The sequence below is a fragment of the Quercus robur genome, chromosome 3 (genome assembly GCF_932294415.1).
Source record: "Quercus robur chromosome 3, dhQueRobu3.1, whole genome shotgun sequence".
Taxonomy (NCBI): domain Eukaryota; kingdom Viridiplantae; phylum Streptophyta; class Magnoliopsida; order Fagales; family Fagaceae; genus Quercus; species Quercus robur.
Genome location: NC_065536.1, coordinates 27,346,706 through 27,373,905, shown reverse-complemented (window position 1 = coordinate 27,373,905; position 27,200 = coordinate 27,346,706). Strand labels below are relative to the sequence as shown.

Genomic DNA, 27,200 nt, shown 5'->3' with positions numbered 1-27,200 from the left:
TTTTTAAAATTCATACATTAAAAAAAATCATACAATTATTTTCAAATATAAAAAGAAAAAAAATACCATATCATCGTATTTCAGGAAATTCTTAAGCTCCATATAAGATAAATAGAAATAATATTGGAGATAAAACCAGCAGTGGCAATCTTGCTATTATATGTTTAAAGAATGGGTAGAAATGTAATTGAGATAGAATACTAGAGTCTACTTAAACCCCTATGTGGCAAAACAGTCCATAACGCCCACACCAAAATACGGAAGAAAAAAAAAAGTGAAAAAAGCCATGAACACCCAACACCTCGTCTCTCTCGTCTTACCAATATTACTCTTCCAACTCCAACCAACCCCAACCTTCGGAGACCCAACTCCAGCTCCCACTCCCACACCCAAAACCAACGGCACAGAATTCATCCGCACGAGCTGCGGCACAACGTTGTACCCCGACCTCTGCTACCACTCCCTGTCCCGTTACGCCAGCGCCGTACAACAAAGCCCCGGTCAGCTCGCCAAAGTCGCCATAGGCGTGACTCTCTCCAAGGCTCGCCGCATGGCTACCTACGTCTCTACTTTGATTCGCCAGGCCGAGTATGGAACGGACCGCAGAGCCGCCGCGGCTCTGCACGACTGCTTCACCAATTTCGGCGACGCGGTCGACGAGATCCGCGGCTCGCTGAAGCAGATGGGTCAGCTTGGAGCCGCGGGTTTGGGAGTGGACTCGTTTAGGTTCCAAATGAGCAACGTGCAGACGTGGATGAGCGCCGCCTTGACCGACGAGGACACCTGTACGGATGGGTTTGAAGATGTGGCCGATGGGTCGTTGAAGAGTGACGTGTGTGATCGGGTGACGAAGGTACATAAAATCACGAGTAATGCGCTTGCTTTGGTGAACAGCTATGTTGCCAAGGGGACACCTTGATGTATAGTCATATAGATGATTAGTGTAAGATTAAGATATAACATGATTAATGTAAGAGTGAGAGTAAGTTTTGTGTATATTTTGGGCCTTTTGCTTTTATGTTTTTTTGTATTAATTTGGAGTGTGTTTGTTTGTTCCTCTCTCGGGAATGAAAGAAAGAGAAGAAATGTTGTTTTTTTTTTTTTTGGGATGAAACTCACAGCTCGAAGGGGGCGACAAATTACCTCTCTCTATGTGTTTCTCGTGAATGACTGTGACTAAAGTCACTAAAGTTTCTCAAAAAAAAAAAAAAAGTCACTAAATGGAATTTTCTTCCTCAAGCAAACAACAACCAACAAACCTTTTGTCAGTGTTCAATTATTCAAATAATATAAAATGTTTACTGACTTAATCGCCGTACGTTAAAGAGGAGTTAGGATATGTTTGGAAGGACAAAGGAAAATCTTATAGTGCATCTGTTATTGTATGATCTATATGCATTCATTTTTTTTTCTTTTTCTTTTTTTTTTTTTATTGTATTTTTAAAACACAGATTTTATTATTTCCGTCAATGTGACAACGCATATGCGGTGAGTGTTAACAATAAATGTGTGACTATCATTAATCATAGCATAATATCATGTATTTCTTATGTTTAGATGAGTACTATGTTCGATCACAATATTTTCACAAAATTTTTATACTAAATGACAAATTGTTATTAGTTTTAATTTAAACCCTTACTGGAATTACTTTTTTTATGATAGTTGGAGGATTTGAAATTTCCTTTGAAAATATTAGTATGGGTCAAATGAATTACAAGCTATACATTTAAATCCAAGTAAAATGAAGAGACACGGTTTTACTTAACCTTGTCGTATTCAAGATTTCAAGTATTGAAGACTTTGAAGATCCAAGTTTCAACTTCTAAGTCCTTCATCCTGTCTCTGTTTTTACATAATCTTTTATATGAGAGATTTGAACACAGTTGTCTTATCAGTGTAATAATAATAGTCTAAAATCAACGGTTGTTATAGCTACCACATTGCTTTTCTAAATTTTAAATTGCTTCATATGAAAAATCTGCCATCTAATAGCAATATACCATTATTTTGTATACAGCGTAGAATGATAATTAATTGTCGACATCTTTCTCAAAAAATAAAAAATTTAAGAAAAAAAATTGTCAACAACCTTAAGAAAACCACCTGATATTTAGAGGGCCCATAACGATCTTTATCAACCACGATTTAGGCCCATAGTAAGGCCAAGATTTTGCATGATTTTATTCCGTAATCATGGATATGTTTCCCATGTCCTTCAATTATGATGTTTCTGCTTTTATACTTTTCTCATTTTTAAAGAAATAGAAATTGCATGAAGAGATAATTGCCTTGGTACGTGCTTGCTTTAGACAGGCTTTCTAATAAAATGATCCATTTTAATGTCTTATCATCGAGACATATAGCTCAATCACATTGAGTCCATTCATAAATCATAATAACCAAACATCATGGTCACCCACTTCTTGTCCTAATGGTCTCTATGACTAAGGTATTTGCCACAATTTATTAAACTAGTCGATTGTGAGTAATGAACAATTAAATCATGATATAAAGATTTTATTTCTCAAATTTCTTGATAACAAATTAAAAGAAAGATTACAAAAAAAAAAAAAAAGAGGAAAAAAATTTAAACTAAATGGCTCAATATTAGCCATTATCTATTTGATAAATACATCTTGTGCTGTTTCTCTAAATTTTTGAAAAGAAAGATACCTCTAGACAGAAAAAAATCAAAGAGAAAGTTATTACTATTAAACTAATCCAATTTGCATTTTAATCAATATATAGATGAATTTCAACCGTTGCTAATCAGAAAGCATACAAATATTTGTTTTTACAACCACTAAACAATTCGCAAGATTAGTTTTGTCATGTAGTAGCAGTAGAGTTCGTCATTTACATTTTATATGCCATAATCTTGGAGGCAAACTTATAAAAGTCTTAAACTCACATCCTAACGATTATTAAATTTAATGTGCGACAGCATACCTAACCTGTAATTCATTTGCTATCCAATTTTAAAATTACAATGACATAGCACTTTTCCCTTTGGTAATTAAAATTATGGTAGGATTCATGATTCATCTGCAAGAAAACTGTGATATTTTTCTGTTGTATAGTTAATTCAAGTTCATTATATAGTTAATTGAAACCCACCTCCCCAGTTACCAAAACTCTATCTACTTCGTATATGTTAAAAGTAAACGGACGCAAAGAAAAAAAGCTAGTTATGAACAAAATCTCTTTATTTCCTATATTTTCTGTATATCAAAGATTAACTACTTACAGTTCGAATGTATGTAGAAGTTTGAACATATATAGAAATAGAAGATGACCATTGGATAAATAATGTTTCTTGATTTTTGTCATAGTAAAGGGTTTACCAAGATATATAATATGTGCTAAATGTGTGTAGTATACAACATGTGCTAAATACGTGTAGTATACTAGAGCATTCTCATTAGCTCTCTCATAAAAAAATGTCATTTTGACACGCCAAAAACCTACTTTATTATTTTAGCACACCATTTTATAATTCACCATTTATCACATCTTCTATTCTTCAATTCTATACATTAAAATAATATATCCAACACATTAAATAATATATTAACCCAAAACAACCATAAACTAACCACCAACGGCAACGGCAAATCACCACCAATGGCAAATCAACCTCCACAAACTACAATCACAATCACTGGATCTCCAACAAATTCCAAATCCAAAAACCTCAACAAAAGAGAAAAGAAAAAGAAACTCAAAATCTTCAACAAACACTGCCGACTCACTACAGCCACAAACACCGCCGCCCACTACAGCCACAAACATCGCTGGTCCAAAACTCAACCAACCATCGCCACAACCACGACACCACCACCGGCCCAAAATCCCAACCCAACTGATCAATCCATGACCCAAAACCCACACATCGAAATCCATCCCAAATCTCACACCCACGACCCGATTAAGAGATCTGAAGGTCAGCGGCAAGGGCCATAGTTTTCAGAACCGAATCGGACCGGGAGGTCGGACCGTGAAAACCGTGAACGTGATGAAAATCGGTTTTTTAAGCATAAAGAACCGATTTTTTGTTAATTCCGTGAATCGTTAAAACCGGGGTTGGACCGTACGAACCGGTGAGAACCGTACGGTCCAACCCCTTAGCAATTTAAATAAAAAAAAAAAAAAAAAAAAAAAAAAAAAAAAAAAAACTTAACATAATTTTATTCTACTTAATTAAATTATCTATCTCTTACAAGGAATAAATAAAAAATTATAATTAAAATCCTTCAAAAATATTCAACTTCAAAAATTAATCATAAATTTTAATGTTTTCATGGTTATTATTTTATTTTATTAACTTTCTTATTTAATTATTAAATATATGCTTGAAAATCATTAAATTTCCCTTACATATATAGATATATTGTCAAATTTGCTAGTTTTATAAATTTAATATCTATATTTAGGCTTTAATTAATTATTAAATTAATTATGACGTCATCACGGTTCGACCCCGGTTCGACCTCGATTCGACTTCAAAAACCTTGAACCTCTCCCTTTTACGGTTCAATGAACGGTCCGAGTCTGAAAACCTTGGCAAGGGCTGTGGAGGTTGACGGCGAGGTGAGGTGGTTAGAGATCTTGAGCAAAGATGAGAGAGATCTTGAGCAGGGAGGACTGAGAGGGAAGAGATAGAGAGTGACGGAGAGAGAAGAAATGAGAGAGAAGAGAAAAGAATAAAGTGATGAGAGAGGAGAGAGAAAAGAGAATAAAAAAATATTAAACCAATATAACATTTATGTTCGTACGCTCTCATTTTTTAGAGCGTACTGTAGCATGTCTCAAAATTTTGAGACATTTAGCACACCTCATGATGCTTTGTTTTTGGTGTTTAGTGTGCCAAATGCCAAATATTTGGCGTACCTGATGAGAATGCTCTAAGAGTATATATGAGATCAAGAACAAGACAAAAATAAAAAAAGAAAAATAATAATAATTGGCAACAATAATTCGCAATAACCTAATCATGGCAGCTCATTACAATACGGATTGTTGGCGCATTGTGCTACGATCGATCTTGTACTAAATAAATGGAGCCTAGTTTATAATAGGGAATAATTGCATGGACTTTTGGTACCTTCTTCTCAATCTGTGACAGATGACACAATTTTCCCAGATAAAAAAAAATATTATAATTAACAGAAGAATTTATTTCATTCCTAAAAAAGAAAAAAAAAAAAAATTCTTATTACACATATGGTGTAAAAGCACAAGGCACGTAACGAGGTTATATTATGATTAACAGGCTAAATTTTGACTTTAGGGATTTAAGAGAATAAATTAATAGTGATGTAAGCTGGTTAAAGGAATTAAGAATTAAGATCCAATAATCAGTTGAGCTGTCACCAAAAAATTACATTTTTCCCCAAAAACATACAAATTTTCTGTTTATTTTGATGGGGAAAGTAGTTGTCTCGCGAAACATCGCTCAATCAACACTGAAAGGAAGCAAATACACCGTATCTTGAAATAACAGTCGTTTATAGGATACTTTTTATCGTTTGTCTATTCATCAATATGCACGTTTTACGTATAATAAAGTTCTGCATATATATAGAATAGAAAATGGCATGCAAGTCCCAAAGAATTACCATTTGATCTGAGTGGCATCTCTTTTAGCTAGGAGGAAAATGACAGAGCCTAGTCCTACACATCATGATTTGCATGTATTAGATTTAAGACTTTTTGTTTTTGGTCTTTTGAAGTAAGATTTAACATGTTGAGTGACATCTTCTAAGTTCTATATAGAAGCTCAATAATTCATCTTCTGTGCGAGCATGAGAGAGAGAGAAAGAGAATGATTGGCAAGCCTATCAATTTAAAATGAGGTGTCAATGTTTTCACCATGATTATAGAACAGTACATTATATAAATTTTTTCACAAAGAGACCATGAGAGCGATTGGAGCAATAGTATCGGGAGCAGTGTTTAGCTACTTCTGTCTTAAGTTTTGGATTTTTTCGGGGGACAGAAGCTGCATGTGAAATGAAATGACTAGAAGATGAAGGAGTTGGAACTATTAGCATATGTGAAGGAGACATATGGGATTCTATCTATGCCCAAAAAAACGTCTCGCTTTGAGTTCACGGGATGCAAATTTATTGGCTTCTCCTAACGATCAATTTAAACCCATTGGTCCACACAAGAAACTCCTCCTCCCCTACAAATATAGAAAAGGATGGTTTTGCTTCTGTTTCTTACCATAATTGAACTCATAATGTAGAGATGGCAATAATTTCTCCTCCTTAATTACGCTGTCTTGTCTCGCTGAATGCGAATACATATATATATTTTATATAATATGAATTTAAATTATTTGAATATATATAATATAATTTTTTTATACATACTTTATTTATATAATTTTTACCATCCCTAAAACACTTTTTTTTTCTTTCTAACTACTCTCACAACTATCTCTCTACTTTCTCTTTCATTTCTATCTTATTAATATTATCTCTCTACTTTCTCTTTCATTTCTATCTTATTAATATCAAAACTATCTTATTTAAGATTGTAGAATACCTCTAATTTTTTCTCCCGCCCCACGTAGGTTTCCCTATCCCAAAAAGAGGAGGAGACAAACGCACCCATAATCAAACCCACCTACCATGCATGTTACCAACCCTTTAATTATGGGTGGGTAGAAAATGACAACCTCACCAATATGACCGTTCAACTTTGTTAAAGATTCCCCTAAAAAAAACCTTTGTTAAAGATGATGGCTCATATTCTATCTAAGAAAGTAATATTAATCTTGTAGCTTAAAAACATTTCTAGGTTGATTTTCCTAATGAGTAAAACATGAGTTCAAGTCCTTTTTTCCCACTTATTGAAAGACCAAAAATAAAAAAATAAAAAAAGAGTAAAGTATGATCTCATGCATAAAAGCCTCATCTGCATAATGGCATAATGTAGCAGAACAAGTAAAGTAAAACCCATGAGATCTATGTGGTTTAGTTTAAGTTTATTATAATGGGTAATTGGGTATAATAAGGGGCTAGGAGTGCCCCTAGCATTAAGGGTATATTGAGAATTTAATATATCCTATTAGGATTTGAATTGGGGTAGTATATTATGTGTATGAGATGGGTTCAAGTTACACCTGGTGTAACTCCTTAAAAGTTACACTTTTTTTGTACCGTAGATTTCTAATAGATCCAACGGTTGAAAAAATAGCATTAAATAATTGAGGATTTCCACCTTATTTACCTAATTAATAATAGATTTTCTCTATCCTCATTTATTACTTTCCATAGACCTTATTGGGTATTGTTTAACTATGTCCCTTTCTTCCTTAAAAAAAAACCAAAAAAAAAAAAAAATTGCAAGCTTAGTAACGAAAATTATTTTTATTATAGAACACACTTTTGACACTCTAGCACCTTCTTTCATTGATTGTCACTCCACAAGATCTGATGCTTTCTTTACATAAACACTCCTCTTGTCCTACTCCCTTCTTTATTTTAATTTTTGATCTCAAATCCGCCCTATCTTCAACTGTAACAGCTTTAACTGAACCCATAGATATATATAGTGAATGGATTGATGAATGTGAGCGGGGTCAGGTTAAAATTTAATCCACGACAAAATTTTGAAAATGATCAGTACTAATGCCAATACGGCAAGTGGGGTCAGGTTAATTGGAAAAGGTATAATAAAAAAAGGCTGTATCAATTAATGGAAAGTTCACCTTTGCATCTAAGAGAAAATTGGTTTTTGAGGTTATAGACGCATACTTTATGTTATTATTAGAAGTTCTTGTATGAATTTGAATTAAATGTGAACTGGCCACCTTTGATGATATAGAATTGTATTCTCAACGAGCTGGAAAATTTGAATTTGCTATGTGTGCTACTGCTATGCAACCAATTGTTTATTGGGAAGCAATTATATGTTGTGAGGTTTAGTTATCAAAGGTGGGAAAAAGGTGTAAAGTTGCGAGGGTTTAGAAGGAAAAAAGGAAAAAAAAAAAAAAAAAAAAAGGAAGGGTGAAGGTACCAATTTTTTTCATTTCCAACATAAGAATAGAATGTTTTTGATGATCAATGATGACTGGTTGTGGTATTGGCATTAGTACTGATCATCTTCAAAATTTTGTAGTGGATAAAATTTGTTTGTCAATCGTGGTGATCGGAAATCCCATTGTGCAACCAGCGGCTATAGCTTCTTTTTTTTTTTTTTTTTTTTTTTTTTTTCATCTACCGGCAACTTGGCTGTGAAGATGGAAGAGCAGTGGAGGAGAAAGAAAGAGAGAGAAACTTGTAGTTGAGGAGAAGGAGAGAGATGTATACCTTTTTTTTATATAGGTTTAGAGATAAGTATGGAATATAATAAATAAGGGATAATTAATGAGATCCTAATTAAAATATTACCATTAATGAGTGTCTTTTTTGACCATTAGATCTACTTAAATCTAATGGTTTAGAAAAGGTGTAACTCAAAAGAGTTACACCAGGTGTAACTTGAACCCATCTCTATGTGTATATATATATATATATATATATGTTTTAGAACCCTACACTTTTCTGATATTGAAAAATTAGGAATCGTGCTAGTGGATCTAGGCACATTTTATTAAGTCATGATACGAACTTCTAAGACCTTGGCTCCATCAATGGTAAAATTTAAACAATGAATTCGAGAAGTACTTGTACCATCCATGGGAATATGAGATAAATCTAGAACAGACAAAATCTATCACTGCTTAAATGTGCTAATCGTAATCGTGGATGATAATTTGGCACTCCTTTAATGTCATGCATAGTGATTTCCACCATATACCATTGCCTTGTCACTAAATCGTATTCCACCACCCACTTCTTATCTGCTTGAAACCAGAAAATCTTGCTTCAACGACCGGTTGGTTTCTTGGGAAGAGACTAAAACCACTATTATAAGCCTCCTCAAACCTTTGTAGGCTACGTCTTGCTGCCCACATCATAAACTTGCAGATACTAATTAGCACTCGAACTTGAGCCCACCACAACTCCTATGGCGACTGAAAAGATGTGATCTTGTGGACCGGGACGCCGTGGCAAGTCTGGTAAAGAGTCGCACTCATTCAATATCACGTCAAACTCCATGCCCCAAGGTTTATCATGCTTATACCCTTCTAAACAATAGAGCTTGCCACACAAGAAGAGAGCTAGTAGGGAGGCGTTCGTACTTCGGAACACGCTGTATATTGGCACATTTTCAAACCATATAAATTCTTTGTGATGTTTTCACTCCTTTTTCTCCTTAACTTTTTTTTTTTTTGGTTGAGATTTCCTTACTTTTTCACTTAATTGCATGGATCAGCGATCCTCATCATGCCCTTACTGTCATGCGCTAGTATGGATTGATTAGTAAGAACTATTATCTTGCTCTAAGAACATAATTACAGTATTATTTTGAAATAACATCTCATAATTCTACACTACAAAGCTAGATGCCATGGATTCAAAATTTCAAATACATCTACTTGAAAACCGGCGGCTTAAAATTTCATCTAAAACTTGAAGATAAAAAGGTTTATCTAGAATTTGAGTCCATTTGTTTTAAGAAGCAGAGTTTTAACTATGGAGTTTTAAAAGCATTCACAACAAAGGTGTGAAAAATGCTAAAAACCTATTCACTTCAAGGTTGCTATACTTAAAAATTTTGACAACCTTAAACTGTCATCTTTGACAGTTTACTATAGCAACAAACTCATAATTTTTTTATATATTAGATTTCTCTCTCTTCTCTCAATAAATTTCTCTCTCTCTCCGGCTTCTCTCTTTTTTCCTTCTTTCTCTCTTTTTCTCTTTCCTTCTCTCTAGTCTCCACTGCCTCTCTTCCTCTCTTTTTTTTTTTCTTTTTTTTTTTTTTTTTTTAAATTTCTTCTTCTCTCTAGCCTCTCTTCTCCCCTCTGGGTTTGTCGGTTGACTTCACAAGTTGGGGTTGGCGTTCTTGGCGTTTTGGGTTGTTCTTGGCATTTTTGGGTCGGCATTCTTAGTGTTTTTAGGTTGAGATCAGAGAGGCTATGGTAGGTGGTGGTCATTTGTTTGGCTGGGGTTGAGATCAGACTGGTTTGGTTCTGGCAGAGGAGCGTGGTATGATCTCTCTATATTTTTTTCGACTTTATTTTTTAATTTTTTTTTAATTTTTTGGTTTTATTGATGCTTGTGGATTTGTTTGGTTGCTAAGAAAATCAGGAAAAAGGAATGAAAATTTTGGGTTTCGTTGTTGCTTAAAGTTAATCTAAAATAAAGGGTTGTCAATTTGGTGGTTTGTAACAAGGTGTTTGATGGATTGTGGGTGGTGGTTGGTTGTGGGTTTGTGGAGATGGTAACTTTTAATGTTGAATAAATTGTAAAGTAAGTCGTTAAAAATTAAATAGATAAAATAGTTTTTTGAATTGTTAAAAGCCAAAATTTTTAACTTTCTTGGTGCGAATGCACTAATACTAGAACTTTTGTCACATAAAGACTACTAGACACTCCCTTTGTTTTGGATCGCACTCTTATCAAGAGAAGGTCCCAAATCGGATCTTGGACTTGTGGAATATACACGAGTTCATATTAACATGCGGTTATGACATCTAGACGTAAGTTTGATAGAATAATTTCAACTGCAAGAAAAATTACCCTCTAAAAATAAAGAAGAAAATAATAAGATTTCTTGAATGTAAAATATTTTCTCTATATATTCAAAATGTGACTTTTTGTATATAAGAAAAAAGTATATATTCAACATACAAATAGGTTAAGAGTGGAAAGTGTTTAATTATATATTGAATAAGAGAAGTGTTATGTCCACAATATTTTCATAATATTTTCACAACAAATCATATATGGTAAGTTGTTATTGGTTCTAATTTAAATACATAACTTAAATTACTTTTTTGTCTATTCATAACAACCAATAATAACCTACCATTTAGAATTTGTTATAAAAGTATTGTGAAAATATTATGAACATAGCATTTTTCATTGAGTAAATGTTAGTTGATATATCTTGATTTAAGCCATAATCTGGCCTAAAAACATATATGTGCGTCATAATAATAATAATTGTAGGGATGAAGGGCCCAAACAAGGATATTGGGCTGTGGGCCACATTCGAGGACGTCAAAGAGCCCGAAGACAGGTATGTATTAGTGAAGGCAAGTAGATTACTGGGCCAAGGGAGAGGTCTGATCGTAGTAGACAAGTGCCTTTGTCCAAGGAGCAACCCCTCCTCGGCCAACAGAGTGGCAGCCTGAAATCCAACCACCCATCAGGTACTGGGCAAAGGGCAACCATGCTCGGGAGGATAAGTTTCAGAGAGAAGTGAGTCAACAGAGAATTGAGAAATATATGGGAAGAAAGTTGTTACCACCGCATTGAATGCTCTGCACCTAACCAACTGGCCGCATTAATGTGGAGGTAATACCTAAACAGTGACTTCTAGCCTCACAGCTACCCAGAAAGACTTCAGGTAAATGCTTATGGGACAAGTTTCAAGGAGATTAGCAATCTAATCTACATGTGGACGGCTAAGATGAAAGAAGGAAAAGGGGTATAAAAGGCGGAGGACTCCATTATCGGAGGGGGCATCAGAAAACCAGAAAAGAAATTACTATGTAACGAAAAACTTGAATATTTGTATAAGTTTGAGAAAAATATAAAAGAACATACCATCCTCGAACCTGACCAAGGAGTATTTTTCTTTTCATACTCTTTGTCTTATTCATTCTTACATCAACTAGTCTATCGTGATCTATACTTAAACTCGTTAAACGTTCATTAACAAGCCCACTCTCTGACAAATTTATTGTTTTGAGTTTATTGGGCCATTGTCCAAATCTCTTAGGCTGTGGATCAAAACACGCCCTTACAATAATAATAATAATAATAATAATAACAATAATTTCTCATTGAGTAAATGTTAGTTGATATATCTTGATTTAAGCCATAATTTGGCCTAAAAACATTTATGTGTGTCATAATATGTTAAGCAATTTCCTTGTATTGTTATTCCTTCCCCCAATACTTTTAAAATTGTTGAGATAGATGCTTTTGACATAGGTTATGGTGGAATTCTAAAACAGGTAACAAGAAATGATACCAAAGAACAGATTGTTAGATTCCATTCTGGCTCTTGGTCAACTACCCAGCAGAATTACAGTACTATTAAGAAAGAAATTTTATCTATTATATTATGTGTTTCAAAATTTCAAAATGACCTTTTTAATCAAATGATATTTTTGGATGTTCACGCGGCCCCATGGAAAAAAAAAATGATATTTTTGGATTTTTGGAGTCCAGCATGCAAATCAAGGGTGGACAAAATACGGTATCAACATTAAGTGTAATATTATTATAACGTTGTTGATATGAAAGTGGGAAAAAATTGCATCATTTTGATAGGTGCGGAAATTGGTGGCATGGTGTAGGTGGAGTAGATAGTTTTAAATGGATAATTATGGCCAATTAAGGAAGCTCTCACAAAAGAAAAGGATGATTCCAACGATTATCTGCATCACAATGATCATGGCAGTCCTTGAGGGACACTTAATAAGCCCTCCAAAGATTAAGTTAAGACTCTTGGAAATGGAGGGTTGGAATATCAAGTGTTTTGGGTAGAGTGCCTACTTGTGTGAGAAGAGGGGTATTTATACTTACTTTCATCAACTGTGATTTTGGTGGATGTGACTCGATTTTGCCCCATTTTTTGGATTGAAATGTGTGGGCGATTGGAATTCCTGCTTGGGAGATAGACCACATCCAATTTAATGCAAGATTGGATCGTTGAGGCATAATTAATGCAATTGTAACTTTATTTGATTACCTAGTCCGTGAGAAATTATAAGGTCCTCATGGTGAACAAGTGATGTGGTTCACTATTTCAATAAAATACTCCCACTTATTTAAAATTGTGAAATTTTAAATAAAAACTGAATACTGACTCAACAATTTTAAATAAGTGAGAGTCTTTTACTGGAATGGTGAACAAATAACATGGTCCACCATAAGGACGGTGATGATGCTCGGATCGTCAGTCAAGTATGATCGTCCAGATTGAAGTCGTCCTCAACCAACCCAATCCTCAAGAACGAGTGAAGGGAAGAATGGATGTAATGAGCCGGCGTGGTGCTTGCCAAAAAGTCTCCGATGCCAAAGTCAGAAAGATTGACAAAAGAGAGCTATGAAAATAATATGCTAGAGTTTTTGCCTTACCTCCTCCCCTTTTGGGGTTATGTATTTATATGCATGCACTCACAGGTGGTTTCTTCTAGCCATTGGTGGAGCCTTGATGGAGGCTTTATTCTTGCCTGGTAACGCCCCTGCGGGGTGTTAATGGTGAGCTGCCCCTCCCAACGATCTGAAAGCTGATTAATGTTTTATAACGGTTCCTCAAGGAGTGGAGGTGGATTTACTCGTCCTTGAACGACGGCCATTTCTTCCAGGACGAGCTTGGTTAGGTCGTCCGTCACTAGTCGTGAACATATGGACAATGATGATTTGATCGAGCCTATCAGCTGCCCCCCTATTCCTTGGTCGTCCATATCTTGGACGGTCGTAGGAATATGAAAGGGTTTTACAGGTTCATTTGAGTAAATATATATATATATATATATTCTCCCTTTTTTTTTATTTTTTTTTTACGGTTATGGCGTTTGGGGTTCTGCTCCGCATTGATTGCTTAATGGCGGTTGTGACTCACTTCGCGGCCACGTGGTTGATTTTCTTTGGCTAGGGCATCTTGTTTCCGGTGAAAATCTTTTCAGTTTTCCCGCACTTTCCAAGGTAGAACCTTTTGATTTCTTTGGCCTTTCCTTTTCTCGTTTCCCCATCTTCTGTGCGATTGGTTTCTCTGACTCCCCCACTTGCGTGTTTTGCTCTTAGTCTTCTCAGTTTTCTCCCTAATTTTCAGGTACGCCCCCCATTTATGCTTTCTTTCCTTTCTGAATTTTGCTTGTATCTGTGTCTTTTAAGTTCTTTCTTCTTTCTGCACTATCCCTTCTTCTTATTGAGTGGTATTGTTCCTCTTTAATGGTGGATAACTTCGAAGTTAGGCGTAACTCTCCCTCTGTAGCATTTCTCTTCGCCCGTTTAGGAGCCTTAGTGGAACTTTTCGGCGACCCATTGGGTGCGCTTTCGCCTAGCGGTTCATACCCACAAGTTGAGGAGTTTGTCTGTAAGGGTAGTGGGTTAGGTTTGGCGTTGGGTGTCTTATACCCTTTACTGTTCAAATCTTAGGTCTGGTTTCAGTCCGTTCGAGGGACCCTAAGAGGGGAAAATATGGGTTTTGAGGAAGGGTCAGGTGACTTAGAGAGGGGCTCGTCCTCTAACGTAGGTGAGGAAGGGGCTGGGGTAGATACAGCGACCACCGTGCCCTCTCGCGCTCCCTCGTCCTCCCATTCTCCCGCTCCGGCCGTCGTCTGTCCTTTCCATGCCCTCAAGGAAAATTGTTCCTTGAAAATAGAGGTTTTTAGCAAATTTAAAGATAGGTTCCAGTTTCCTGAAGGGACCAGAGCTCGTCTTCCCAGAAAGGGTGAAAAGGCTTGCGCCTTTGCCCACGAGGAAGTTTGCTTTTATGAGGCTGTTTTTTCGTGCGGCCTCAGGTTTCCCGTCCATCCGTTCATCATGGAGCTTCTTCATCATTTAAACCTTGCACCAAGGCAACTTATGCCTAATTCTTGGAGAATAGTTGTTAGCTGTATGGTGATTTGGACAACCATCGCCGACGGAGACATGATCACGGTCAATGAGTTCGTCCATTTGTATCATTTGAAAGAGTCCAAGGAATTTGGATATTATGAGTTTGTACCCTGGAATAGGAGGTTGCGTCTAGTAGTTGATCTTCCGTCATCCTTTCGCTACTGGAAGTCTAGATACTTCTTTGTATCGGGTGACGGTTGGGAAATATTGCCTGATGACTTATGGGGGAACGTTCCTAGGCTGCTGCGCCGGTGGGAGACCCCTTTGATTGGTGCGTTTGCTCCTTATGAGATGCCCCCTCACCCCTTTTCTATCTCTTTTTTTTTTTTTTTTTTTTTTTTTTTTTTTTTTTTTTTTTAATTTCCCCTTTGTTGTTGTCTTTGTAGTGAAAGATCGTCCAGAACTCAAGAGCAAATTCGAAGAGCGGGTTCAGGCGGCAATCAGGTACGCAAGGACGATCGCAGATTTTGGTGACTTGATCGATCCGCGCACTTTAGCTCGTCACTGCTTGGGGCCGGAGCCTTCCCTCTACATCCTTAGTACCCTTGATGGAAAAGAGAAAAAGCGTAAGCTGTCTTTGCAAACAGATTTGTCTTGTTCTCTTTTTCTTCATCTTTAACCTCTTGTTCTCTTTTTCTTCGTCCTTAACTTCTTACTCTCTTTTTATTCATCCTTAACTTCTTGCTCTCTTTTGCGTAGAGATTACGTCCAAGTTTAACAAAGAGATGTACAAGAAAATTAAGGACAAGAAGAATGAGCCTCTTTCCAACATAGGTCAGAGGAGGCTGAGAATTACAAATAAGGAGAGGGAGAAAGAGAAAGAGGCGGTGGAGAGGGGTTCGTCCACACCTGCCCTTGACCTAGATGAGGGTTTGGCTGCCTCTCCTGGCATTTCGGTTGAGGAGGTGGCCCGTCCTTCCAAGAGGCAGAAAGTGGCGAGCAAGGGGAAGGAGAAAGTTGGTGCCAGTGTTTGGTCGGACGCCGAGGCGGCCATGGACCATGCCAATGAGTTCCTTACTCCTGGGGAGATGAAGGAAATTACGAGCGTTCCTTCCCATGAGATGGTGAGCCGTCACGTTCATAAGCTCGTGCAGGTAATCCACCACATTTTTGTCTTTTTCTTCGTCTTTAACTGTGAAAGTTCAAAAACGTGTACAAAAACACATTTGAACGTTTAGACCCCCAAAAACCAATTTAATCAACACATGCAATATGTTAAACAACTAGTGTGCGGAAACTTAACATATGCTATAACATGGAATTGATTAAACAACTATCTAAGCCACATCAAAATAAACCACAGCAGATTAATGTAAAGGCAGAGATAGAGAGGAAGGAAGATGCAAACACAGCGATAACACCAGATATGTTATCGAAGAGGAAACCGAAGACCTCGGCAAAAAACCTCTCCGCCGCCCTCCAAGCGGTAATCAATCCACTAGAAAATACAGTTGGGATACAAGGACAGCAATAGACCCTCCAAGCCTAATCTACCCAATGCACCTAAGCCCTCCAAGCTTCTTGCTCCAACGAGGTTGCGCCGAACCTTTTTCTTTTCTAGCTTTCCGGATTCCGCTACTACACCGTAGCATCCACCAATAAAGATTGGCTCCTTCCTAACTGCTTCCCAGAACTCCAAACGACTGTCTCACAGGGATGATAATGGTGAGAACCAGGTTTGGTATAAAGGCCTCTCAAGGATTTGACAATGGAGAGGAAGAGAGTGAGGGAATTTGATGAGACTCTAAGGTAGAGATTGTGGGTGAAACAATCTGGTTTTTCTTTAGGGTTTCTCTCTCAAAATTCTCTCTGGAAGCTCTCTTTCAATCGTGGGTTAAAAGGGTATTTATACTGAAGAGGAGTGGAATGCGAAACGTCAGGTTTTTCCAAAACAGGGGTGGCTCGCGGCTTGACTGAGTCGCGAGTTCCAGTCGCGAGTTAACCGTATGGCCAGTTGTCCTGTTTTGTCCTGTAGTGCTCCAGCTAGCATGACTGTTCATCTTCCAGCATGCTTGGCACGTGTGCATCTTCTGGCGGGTTGAAGCCGCGAGTCCAGCCGCGAGTACCAGCCGCGACTCTCTGTTTTCTTGCACACTCTTGAGCAATCTTCACACTATCTCACTCACTACCCTTACAACAATCCCACCTAAATACAGGGTTACTAAATGCTGAATTACAAGCAAATTTGGCACGGAATAAAGCCAATTAGATGGTTGAATAAATTCAACCTTACAATCTCCCCCTTTGGCTATTCCGTGACAAAACCCTAAAACAGACTCTAGACTTAACATGTGAGTTGGGAACAGTTGACCAAAACTCACTCACACCTAATTCTAGAAGCTGTGAAGCACTTGAATCATATGAACATAAACTCCTGAAACACAACAATACACCATGATCATTGTAAGCAGAAAATTATAAATGCATATGAAACAGGCAATATGTGATCAAGCAAAGATGGAGTTAATAAACAAACCATGGCTTGATCAACCAAGTGAACACCACAAAGTAGTGATCACAGTGTTCATTCACACTTGGAATGAACACAAGGACATACAAGTTAACAAGCACAAGGCAAGACACTTGTATGTACAACACTCAACCAATGCATAGCACACAAGGCATATGCATCTAGGAACAATCCTACAAGGGCACAAGAGTGACAGTACAACAATCACAATGCAGAACATTTAGATTAAAGTACTGATTTCAACATAGCATAAAGGCTGCACTTAAGCATGGTACATACCACAAGGCCTACAAACTATGCATAAAGCCATAACCCTAAAAGCTTACATAAGCATATGGGTACAAACCACAAAATACTGAATATAAACTTAAACAATATAAATTAAAAGTGCTTAAAATTTCTCCCCTTTAAAGTGATGAGAAGCTGTGATGCACTTGGAACATATATACTTGTAACCTGAAACACTTGCACAAAACACATTAGACCCTCAAGGTAAAGCAAGTAATAAATGACAAGTATAACAAGTAGCAAATGATCATCTGAACATGCATTCAATGAAGCATAATAACATAGGGATATATGCTTGTCCAAAGCACAAACATGATGCAATGAGAACACCAAAGCATAACACAAAGCACCATAAAGCCAACAAGAAAACAAACAGAACAAGGTTTTCTAGTTAACACAATGTCTTCTCCCCCTTGGTATATGCATCTCCCCTATGAAATATCTCTCCCCCTACAAATGTGCATGAGAAATAGAATTTCTCCCCCTAAGGATGTGCACAAGAGTCATATAGAAATGACAAAACACTCCGACATACTCTTTAGAGTATACTCTCCCCCTTTTTGTCAGGAATAGACAAAGGGTCAAGGAGAAACGAGGGAAAGAGATGAAGGTAAGAACAAAGAGAATGATGCAGGAGGGAAAAATGAAAAAATTTTGGAAAACAACTTTGAAAATAACCCTCAATATGCAAAACACGCGATTTTCGCGACTGAGTTAAGTCGCCAGGGCAAGCCGCCAAAACACTCAAAGACAAAATTTTGAAAAATTTTCTAAGTGTTTTTCGCGACTGGAGGGTCTACCCGCGAGAGAGTCGCGAGCTGAGCCGCCAAAATCTCTGAGTAACCCTCGCGACTAGACCTTCCACTCGCGAACAAGTTGCCAAAAATGACCCGCGAAGACGCGACTGAGTCTCGCAACTTGACTTACCCGCGACTGAGTCGCCAAAACAGGGCAAAACTGGGATTCTTGAAAAATATCAGATTTTTTAACAAAAACTTTCCAAAAACACCTAAAACACTCAAAAATCTTTTTGCGCTTGAATTAACAAAGATTGAGCATGTGAAAACACATTTCATCAAGTACAATCACACAAATGAATATGGCATTTATTGAACATAAACTTGTGTGTTGTGTGTGGATATCAACAATGAGATAGTCCTTAGTCTAATGTGAAGCTTCAATGATCAATTCAATCAAGGCATACACAATTAGCACTAGATCAAGTGATCCATCTCAATTATAGAAATATGTATATATGACCTCCCACAAAACTTGATAACATATTTTGGAGCTTTACATTTGACTCCATAACATTTGATCATTTTGATCTCTTGAGACAATCACCTCTCATTGTGAGAGTGATATTTGATATTTCACTTTAATGAACAAGCCTTTGGCTTTTTGAATAAACATTCTCTTTAATATAAGGTCGCTTACCCTTTTTCCTAGTCGAATACTAGAATGTGCGACAGGCTTTTGCAGCTCAATATCTCTTTTCATTTGGAGATTTACATTTGGTGAGCTCTTCTTAGCAAAAACAAAAATAAAGAGTGGGAAGATATATAGACACAAGTCTATGCAAGTTTCAAGATCAACATAACCATTCACTAATCATTCATGACAAGTTTGAAGATCTACTTACAACAATCACATAGATTTCAAGATTTCTCCCACAGTGATATGAGTGCAAAGAAACAAGCAATGCTCGAAAATGCACAAAGCCATTAGCACAAAGGTACAAGGCAAAACAAGTCTTGAGACAAAACTCAACAACGTCGATCAAACTTTTTGATTTTCTACTTTTTATGTGGTTTTGGATTTTTTACACACACAAACCAAAGATATAAAAGTAAGATCAAAACAAAAACAAAACAATGCATATAAAGATATGCATGATGCACAAATGCATGACAATGAAGCATCTAATGCATGAAGGGTCCTACAAAGATCGAAAGAATTAGATCAAGGACCAAAGGAACAAAAGCTCAACCATAGGAACCCTTCCTCATCCAAACAGAACAATTGTTTGGAATGAGTGTCTCATGAGAAGTGAGACGAGGGTTGGAAGAATGAGAACCGGAGATGCACATAGACAAGGAGTTAAGAGCATTAAACACTTTCTTTAACAACATGCTATTATCACTCAAATCCGGTTTATCCTTTTTAGCACAACTTCCAAGAAACTCAAGTTTTTCTTTTCTTTTGATTCTTTTAAAAGCATGAAACTTAGAGCATTGAGGTCTTAGATGACCAAAGGCACCACAATGGTGACACACAATGTGTTTAGGTCCACTAGGCCTTTTGGGAAGGGATCTAGCAATATGGTTTTGTTCCCTCTTCAACTTATGACATTGAGGTCTTATATGACCAATCACACCACAATGGTGGCAAGTTGGAACAAACTTAGATCCATCCAGAGCCTTAGGTTGAGACCTAAACAGAGGCTTTGACTTAACAGTCTTTCTCTCCACCTTTTGATTTCTTTTATGTGGAGGAATGTACACCGATTTGTCCTTTAAGGTAGAACACACACTAGGCACAAAATCGGGTATCACAACATGATTGCAACAAATATTTTCATCCTTTTTAACAATAGGTTCAGCAATCAAACACTTGGCATGCATCTTAAGAGATTCATTTTCACATTTAAGATCATCAACAAGTTTGTTAGACAAAACAAGTTTAGCATCCAAGTCCATATTCAAACATTCAAACTCTTTCAACTTTTCAAGAGAAATTTCAGCAAGTTTTTTATATTTCTCAACCAATTTGTTGGATTCATTGAGCTTAACAATCAAATCATCCTTTTCACAAAATAACTTGCTCAAATTTTTTTGAAACTTCTTAGCATTTTTCTTCAAGAGTTTGTCAACAACACCCATGGATTCAATTAACATGTCATCACAATTATGAGGATTAGCACTCATAGAGACATTTTCACAAACACGTGGCATGTTACATTCATCACCAACCAAATCATGCAAAGAGGCATACAAAGCACAATCCATGGCAAATAAATAAAAGGGGTCAAGGATCACACTTAGGTATTTAAACCACAATAAGTGTACCCGCTCTGATACCAATTGAAAGTTCAAAAACGTGTACAAAAACACTTTTGAACGTTTAGACCCCCAAAAACCAATTTAATCAACACATGCAATATGTTAAACAACTAGTGTGCGGAAACTTAACATATGCTATAACATGGAATTGATTAAACAACTATCTAAGCCACATCAAAATAAACCACAGCAGATTAATGTAAAGGCAGAGATAGAGAGGAAGGAAGATGCAAACACAGCGATAACACCAGATATGTTATCGAAGAGGAAACCGAAGACCTCGGCGAAAAACCTCTCCGCCGCCCTCCAAGCGGTAATCAATCCACTAGAAAATACAGTTGGGATACAAGGACAGCAATAGACCCTCCAAGCCTAATCTACCCAATGCACCTAAGCCCTCCAAGCTTCTTGCTCCAACGAGGTTGCGCCGAACCTTTTTCTTTTCTAGCTTTCCGGATTCCGCTACTACACCGTAGCATCCACCAATAAAGATTGGCTCCTTCCTAACTGCTTCCCAGAACTCCAAACGACTGTCTCACAGGGATGATAATGGTGAGAACCAGGTTTGGTATAAAGGCCTCTCAAGGATTTGACAATGGAGAGGAAGAGAGTGAGGGAATTTGATGAGACTCTAAGGTAGAGATTGTGGGTGAAACAATCTGGTTTTTCTTTAGGGTTTCTCTCTCAAAATTCTCTCTGGAAGCTCTCTTTCAATCGTGGGTTAAAAGGGTATTTATACTGAAGAGGAGTGGAATGCGAAACGTCAGGTTTTTCCAAAACAGGGGTGGCTCGCGGCTTGACCTCGCGGCTTGACTGAGTCGCGAGTTCCAGTCGCGAGTTAATCGTATGGCCAGTTGTCCTGTTTTGTCCTGTAGTGCTCCAGCTAGCATGACTGTTCATCTTCCAGCATGCTTGGCACGTGTGCATCTTCTGGCGGGTTGAAGCCGCGAGTCCAGCCGCGAGTCCCAGCCGCGACTCTCTGTTTTCTTGCACACTTTTGAGCAATCTTCACACTATCTCACTCACTACCCTTACAACAATCCCACCTAAATACAGGGTTACTAAATGCTGAATTACAAGCAAATTTGGCACGGAATAAAGCCAATTAGATGGTTGAATAAATTCAACCTTACAAACTGCTTGACCATTTTTGTTGATTTTGATACAACTTTTTGTCATCAGGTGTTGGGGGAGACCATGCATATTACCACGCAGTATCTGGCAAATGAGGAGAAGGCCATCGTGGCCAACTCGAAGGTGGAAGCACTGGAGGCTGAAGCTTCGGGCTTGCGGAAGGACTTGATCGCAGCCATGGACTCCCTCAACACTTCCAAGGGGCAGATTCAAGTCCTGACGGAGCAGCTAGATGCTGAAAAGCAGTCAGTGAAGCAGAAGGATGAACTCCTTGCAACGGCTGCCCAGAAGATGAAAGCTGATGTGGCCAAGGCCGTCACCGCATTCCAAACCACGGACGAATATAACACCATCCTGTTCTAATGGTACTTCAAGAGGTTCGAGTTGCTTCGGAGATATTTGATCAAGCATGGACCTGGTACAGACCTCGAAGACTTAGATTTTGAGGCTGTTGACAAGGAGATTGAGGAGGACGAAGTAGCTCAGACAACAGTGTCTACTGGTGCGGAACCTTCCCAGGCAAACAAGGACGATGATGTTGCCCCTCCAGCTTGATTCTGTCTTTCCTTATTGAATTTTTTTTTTATTTTTTGTTTTGTTTGTATGTATTAAGTTTCACAGACAGCTAATGTTTGGATGCCCTATTTGTTTTTTGGGGCCCCCTTTTTGCCTTTGAACAATTTAGCATTATATAGTATGTCTATTTAACAGTTTGACTTTATATAAACGTCTGTGTATTTACCTTTGCCTTTCATGATTGTATGTGTTGCATCAAGATTTTCTTTTGGATGTTCATCTCTCCCTGTTAGGGGACTTAGAAAAAGTTTGCCGGCATACTGAATTTATCCTCGTCATCCTGTGCATCTTGGGGGATTTTTGTCCCGTGCACCTTTTTGGGGATTTTGCTTCTTTGTTTTAGACGATGCCAATCTCTTCGTCTCTGGACGACGTTCATTCATATTATCATCTTTTTAACTCTGGATGATGTGCGTCTATTAAAGGAATCTAATCGTCTTACTTTGTTGGACGATGTATATCCATTTAAGAAACCTTATCGTCTTTCTTCTTTTTAGGACGATGTACATCCATTTAAGGAATCTTATCGTCTCTCTCTGTTTAGGATGATGTACATCCATTTAAGGAATCTTATCGTCTTTCTTTGTTTAGGACGATCGTTTGCATTTTTGGGAAAAATTGTAGCGCATGGCTTGCTGAATAACACTTAAGAAATGCTGGATAATACTTATGAATTGAATAATACGTAATGGATTCTAAATAATCGCTTACATAAGACAGGAAGTATTAAATTGGGTTTTACAATCAGGCTATGGTTCCTTTCGTAATACCTCTTTAGATGTTCGACATTCCATGGACAAGGTAGTTTCTTTCCTTCTGAGCCTTCCAGATGGTAACTTCCCTGACGTGAATAATGGACGACTCTGTAGGGCCCTTCCCAGGTCAGTCCCAATTTGCCTTGTGCTGGATCTTTCGTTGCGAGGGTAACTTTTCTAAGGACGAGATCTCCAACGTTGAATTTTCTTAGCTTCACTCTCTGATTATAATACTCGGCTATCTTCTACTGGTATTTGGTCATTCTTTGGGATGCCTGGTCTCTAACTTCGTCTAGACAGTCCAGGTTCTGCTTCAACTGGTCGTCATTGGTTTGCTCGTCAAAGAATTCTCTCCTAAGGCTAGTGAGCCCTACTTCAACTGGGATGAATGCTTTTGTGCCGTATGTCAGACTGAATGGTGTTTCTCCTGTTGGTGTCCCCGCTGTCGTCCTATATGCCCACAAGACACTTGGTAACTCTTCAGGCCACGTTCCCTTTGCTCCCACTAACCGGGACTTGATAATCTTGAGCAGGGTCCGGTTGGTTACTTCCGTTTGTCCGTTGGCATGAGGATGACTTGGCGATGAGTACCTGTTTTTGATGCCCAAGCCCGAGCAAAATGATCTGAACTTTTGGCTGTTGAACTGACGATCGTTATCTGATATGATCGTCCTAGGTATCCCGAACCTGCAAACAATATTTTGTGAAGTAGTTGTCGCTAGGGCTTCAGCTTCCACCTATTTTGTGAAGTAGTTGATCGCGACGAGCAGGAACTTTACTTGTCTCTTTCTTTGGGGTGAGGGACCCATGATGTCGATCCCCCACTGTGCGAAGGGCCAGGGCGAAGAGATTGTGGTCATCTTTTCTCCAGGGATTCTTTGAACATTCCCATACCTTTGGCAACTATCACACTTCTTCACGAAATCAGCTGCGTCTTGCTGCATTATTAGCCAAAAGTAGCCCGTTCTCATGATCTTCCTGACGAGGGACTTTGCCCCTATGTGGTCTCTGCAGATTCCTCCGTGCACTTCCTCCAGGACGTATTTGTCTTCTTCCCCTTCTACACATCTCAAATATGGCTGGGAGTAACCCCTTTTGTAGAGTTCATCATTAAGTATCGTAAATCTGGCTGCGCGTTTCTGGACCTTTTTAGCTTCTTCTGGATTTGACGGTAGAACGACAAAATCGGGCTCGTCCATCCAGGCTCGGTGTGCACCGAGAGAGCTTGAAGTCCCTGGATGCTAGGAGAGTTTTGTTCTTCCATCTTCCAATCGACCATTTTATTTTGGTTGTCTGTTGATGCGCTTCGTGATACCTCGTCAGCTTCAGCGTTCTGATCCCTGGGATCTGGATGAACTCTACGTGATTAAAGGTACTTACCAGCTGGTTCGTCAGTTTGAGATACTTCTGCATCCTTGCTTCTTTTGCTACGTATTCCCCTCTCATTTACCCTATGACGAGCTGTGAGTCGCTCTTGAGCACAATATTTTCACCTCCGACTGCCCGAGCTATTCTCAATCCCGTCAATAAGGCCTCATATTCTGCCTCGTTATTGGTTACAGGGAATTTGAGTTGGACCTTATACTTGAGGACATCTTTTTCAGGGGAAGTGATAACGATGCCTGCTCCGCCTCCTTTCTGAGTGGACGACCCATCAGTGTTTACCGTCCAGTGATTTTCTATGCTCTCGGGGGTGGTGAATTCTGCTATGAAATCAGCCAATGCCTGACCTTTTATTGCTGTCCGTGGATGGTACTTTATGTCAAATTGGCTAAGCTCAATTGCCCATTGTACCATTCGTCTTGCCGCTTCGGGCTTGTTCATTACTTTTTTGATGGGTTGGTCCGTCATTACAATGATGGGATTGGCTTGAAAGTATGGACGAAGTTTTCTCGAAGCCACAATCAGGGCGAAGGTGATCTTCTCTATGCGAGGATACCGCACCTCGGCACCCTGGAAAGCCTGGCTGACGTAATACACAGGAAGTTGCAACCTGTCTTCTTCTCTGATCAACGCTGCACTGACGGCCGTAACAGACACAGCTAAGTACAGGAATAAGTCCTCGCTCTCTTTCAACGGGCTTAAGAGCAAAGGGTTGCTAAGATAGCGCTTCAACTCTTGGAACGCCGTTTCGCATTCCTCCGTCCAGGAAAACACTTTCTTCAAAGTCTTGAAGAATGGAAGGCATTTGTCTGTAGCCTTCAAGACGAACCTGTTGAGGGCTACTATTCTTCCTGTGAGGGATTGCACTTCTTTAACCGTCCTGGATAAGGACATTTCAAGGATGGCCTTGACCTTCTCGGGGTTTGCTTCTATCCCTCTCTATGAAACCATAAACTTGAGGAATTTTCCTGAGGAAACTCCAAAAGCACACTTGTACAGGTTCAGCTTCATGCTGTACTCCCTGAGCGTATTGGACGTCTCCCTAAGGTCGTCCAGATGATCCTCTTCCTCTTTGCTCTTGTCGAGCATATAGTCAACGTATACCTCCACGTTTCTCCCGATTTGTTTCTCGAACATCTGGTTCACCAACTTTTGATAGGTGGCACCTGCATTCTTGAGATCGAAAGGCATGACCCGGTAACAGTATAGCCCCTGGCTGGTGATAAAAGCAGTCTTTTCTTGGTCTTCTTCAGCCATTTATATCTGGTTGTATCCGGAGAACGCGTCCATAAACGTGAGAAGTTTGTGCCCTACTGTGGAGTCCACTAGCTGGTCGATTCTGGGTAGTGGGAAACTGTCTTTTGGGCAGGCTTGATTTAGGTCTGTAAAGTCGACACACATTCTCCACTTCCCGTTTTCTTTTTTGACCATGACTACGTTGGCCAACCACTCGGGGTAGTGGACTTCTCGAATAAATTTGGCTGCAAGTAACTTATTTACTTCGTCCATCACTGCCTTGTTTCGCTCGGGGGCAAAGACTCTCCTTTTCTGCTAGACGGGCTTCTTTCCCAGGTCAACATTTAGGTGATGCTGGATGAGGCTTGCTGGGATTCCCGGCATATCTTCGTGGCTCCACGCGAATATATCGAGGTTATTTTTCAGGAAGCTGATGATCCCTTCCTTCGTCCTGGACTCAAGTTCTTCCCTATTTGGGTCGTCTTTGGTGGACTCCTTTCAGCCAGCTCTACCGTTTCAAGCTTCTCTACGATCTCTGGCGATTTCTCTTCGATCGTCCACGTATGGTTCTCTTTTGAAGCCAGGACGGCCTGATAGCATTCTCTTGCCAACACCTGGTCTCCTTTAATTTCTCCGATCCCCTGTTCTGTTGGAAACTTCAACCTTTAAGCAGTATGTGGAAATAGCAGCCTTCCAGCGATTAAGCATTGGTTGTCCTATGATCACATTGTAGGACGAGGGTGAGTCCATTATCAGGAAATCGTGCTGGTTGGTTACCTAGAAGGGGTATGATCCGGTTGTCATTGTCACCGTCACTATTCCCCTGGGGTATACCTTGTCTCTGCTGAAACTGATGAAGGGAGACTCAAAAGGACAGAGCCTTTTTGGGTCTAGTTTTAGTTGCTGAAAGGCTGGAAGATAAATTATATCGGCTGAGCTCCCACTGTCGACCAGGACTCTTCGCGTATTGAACCCCTCGATCATGATCATAATGACGAGTGGGTTATCATGAGGTTGCTTTACACTTCTGGCATCTTCTTCAAAGAAATACATGTCTCCGTTGGTTCGTCTTTGCTTCAAGGAGGGTATACTGTGGACACTGTTTACCTGCCTTTGGTATGATTTCCTGAGGGATTTGAATGATCCCCCCGTGGTTGGTCCCCCGGCGATGGTTTTTATCTCCCCCAATGCGCTTTGTGGACTAGGTTAGGGGCGGTCTTCGTCTCTCCTTGAATTGACTTGCTGGCTTTTCTGTCCGTACCTGCCGAAATCTCCCCTTTTTACATACTGTTGTAGTTTCCCATTACGAATGAGCTCTTCAATCTGCTCTTTTAGGTCCCTGCAATCCTCTGTGTAATGCCCATGGTCTTAGTGGAAACGGCAGTATTTCCTCTTGTCACGCAAACTAAGTGCTGAATGGAGTGGTCTTGGCCACTTGAGAGACGGTTCGTCCTTTATCTCAGTTAGAATCTGGTCAATGGGCATCATTAACGGTGTGAATTTCGTTGGACGAAGGTTCTTGTCCTCCCTCCGCCTATTTCCATTGTCATTCCGTTGATCAGCCCGATCCCTTTTTTGTCCTCGTCAATCGTCC

At 38.9% G+C, this 27,200-nt stretch overlaps 2 protein-coding genes and 1 long non-coding RNA gene across 3 annotated transcripts; 2 read left to right on the top strand and 1 right to left on the bottom strand.

Moving 5' to 3' along the window:
- Positions 1 to 233: 233 nt before the first annotated feature.
- Positions 234 to 1,099, top strand: LOC126717665 (21 kDa protein-like). Its single transcript, XM_050419503.1, has one exon. It carries the CDS (start codon positions 287 to 289, stop codon positions 917 to 919), a length of 633 nt encoding a protein of 210 aa, XP_050275460.1. The 5' UTR covers positions 234 to 286; the 3' UTR covers positions 920 to 1,099.
- Positions 1,100 to 8,679: 7,580 nt separating this feature from the next.
- LOC126717666 (uncharacterized) lies at positions 8,680 to 11,712 on the top strand. The gene is made up of 2 exons (XR_007652687.1): positions 8,680 to 10,109; positions 11,076 to 11,712. It is a non-coding gene; the product is annotated as an uncharacterized LOC126717666 (long non-coding RNA).
- Positions 11,713 to 23,232: 11,520 nt separating this feature from the next.
- Positions 23,233 to 24,186, bottom strand: LOC126719467 (uncharacterized). The gene is made up of 2 exons (XM_050422014.1): positions 23,882 to 24,186; positions 23,233 to 23,674 (listed from the first exon to the last, which is right to left on the bottom strand). Exons 1-2 carry the CDS (start codon positions 24,184 to 24,186, stop codon positions 23,233 to 23,235), a joined length of 747 nt encoding a protein of 248 aa, XP_050277971.1.
- Positions 24,187 to 27,200: the final 3,014 nt, after the last annotated feature.

What these genes read in the sequence shown, in the direction of transcription:
- LOC126717665 (XM_050419503.1), top strand. Translation starts at nt 287, where the DNA reads ATGAACACCCAACACCTCGTCTCTCTCGTCTTACCAATATTACTCTTC.
- LOC126719467 (XM_050422014.1), bottom strand. Translation starts at nt 24,186, where the DNA reads ATGGACGAGCCCGATTTTGTCGTTCTACCGTCAAATCCAGAAGAAGCT. An exon ending in AAGTGTGATAGTTGCCAAAG is followed by an intron (nt 23,675 to 23,881) that starts GTATGGGAATGT and finishes TATTGTTTGCAG; the next exon opens with GTTCGGGATACCTAGGACGA.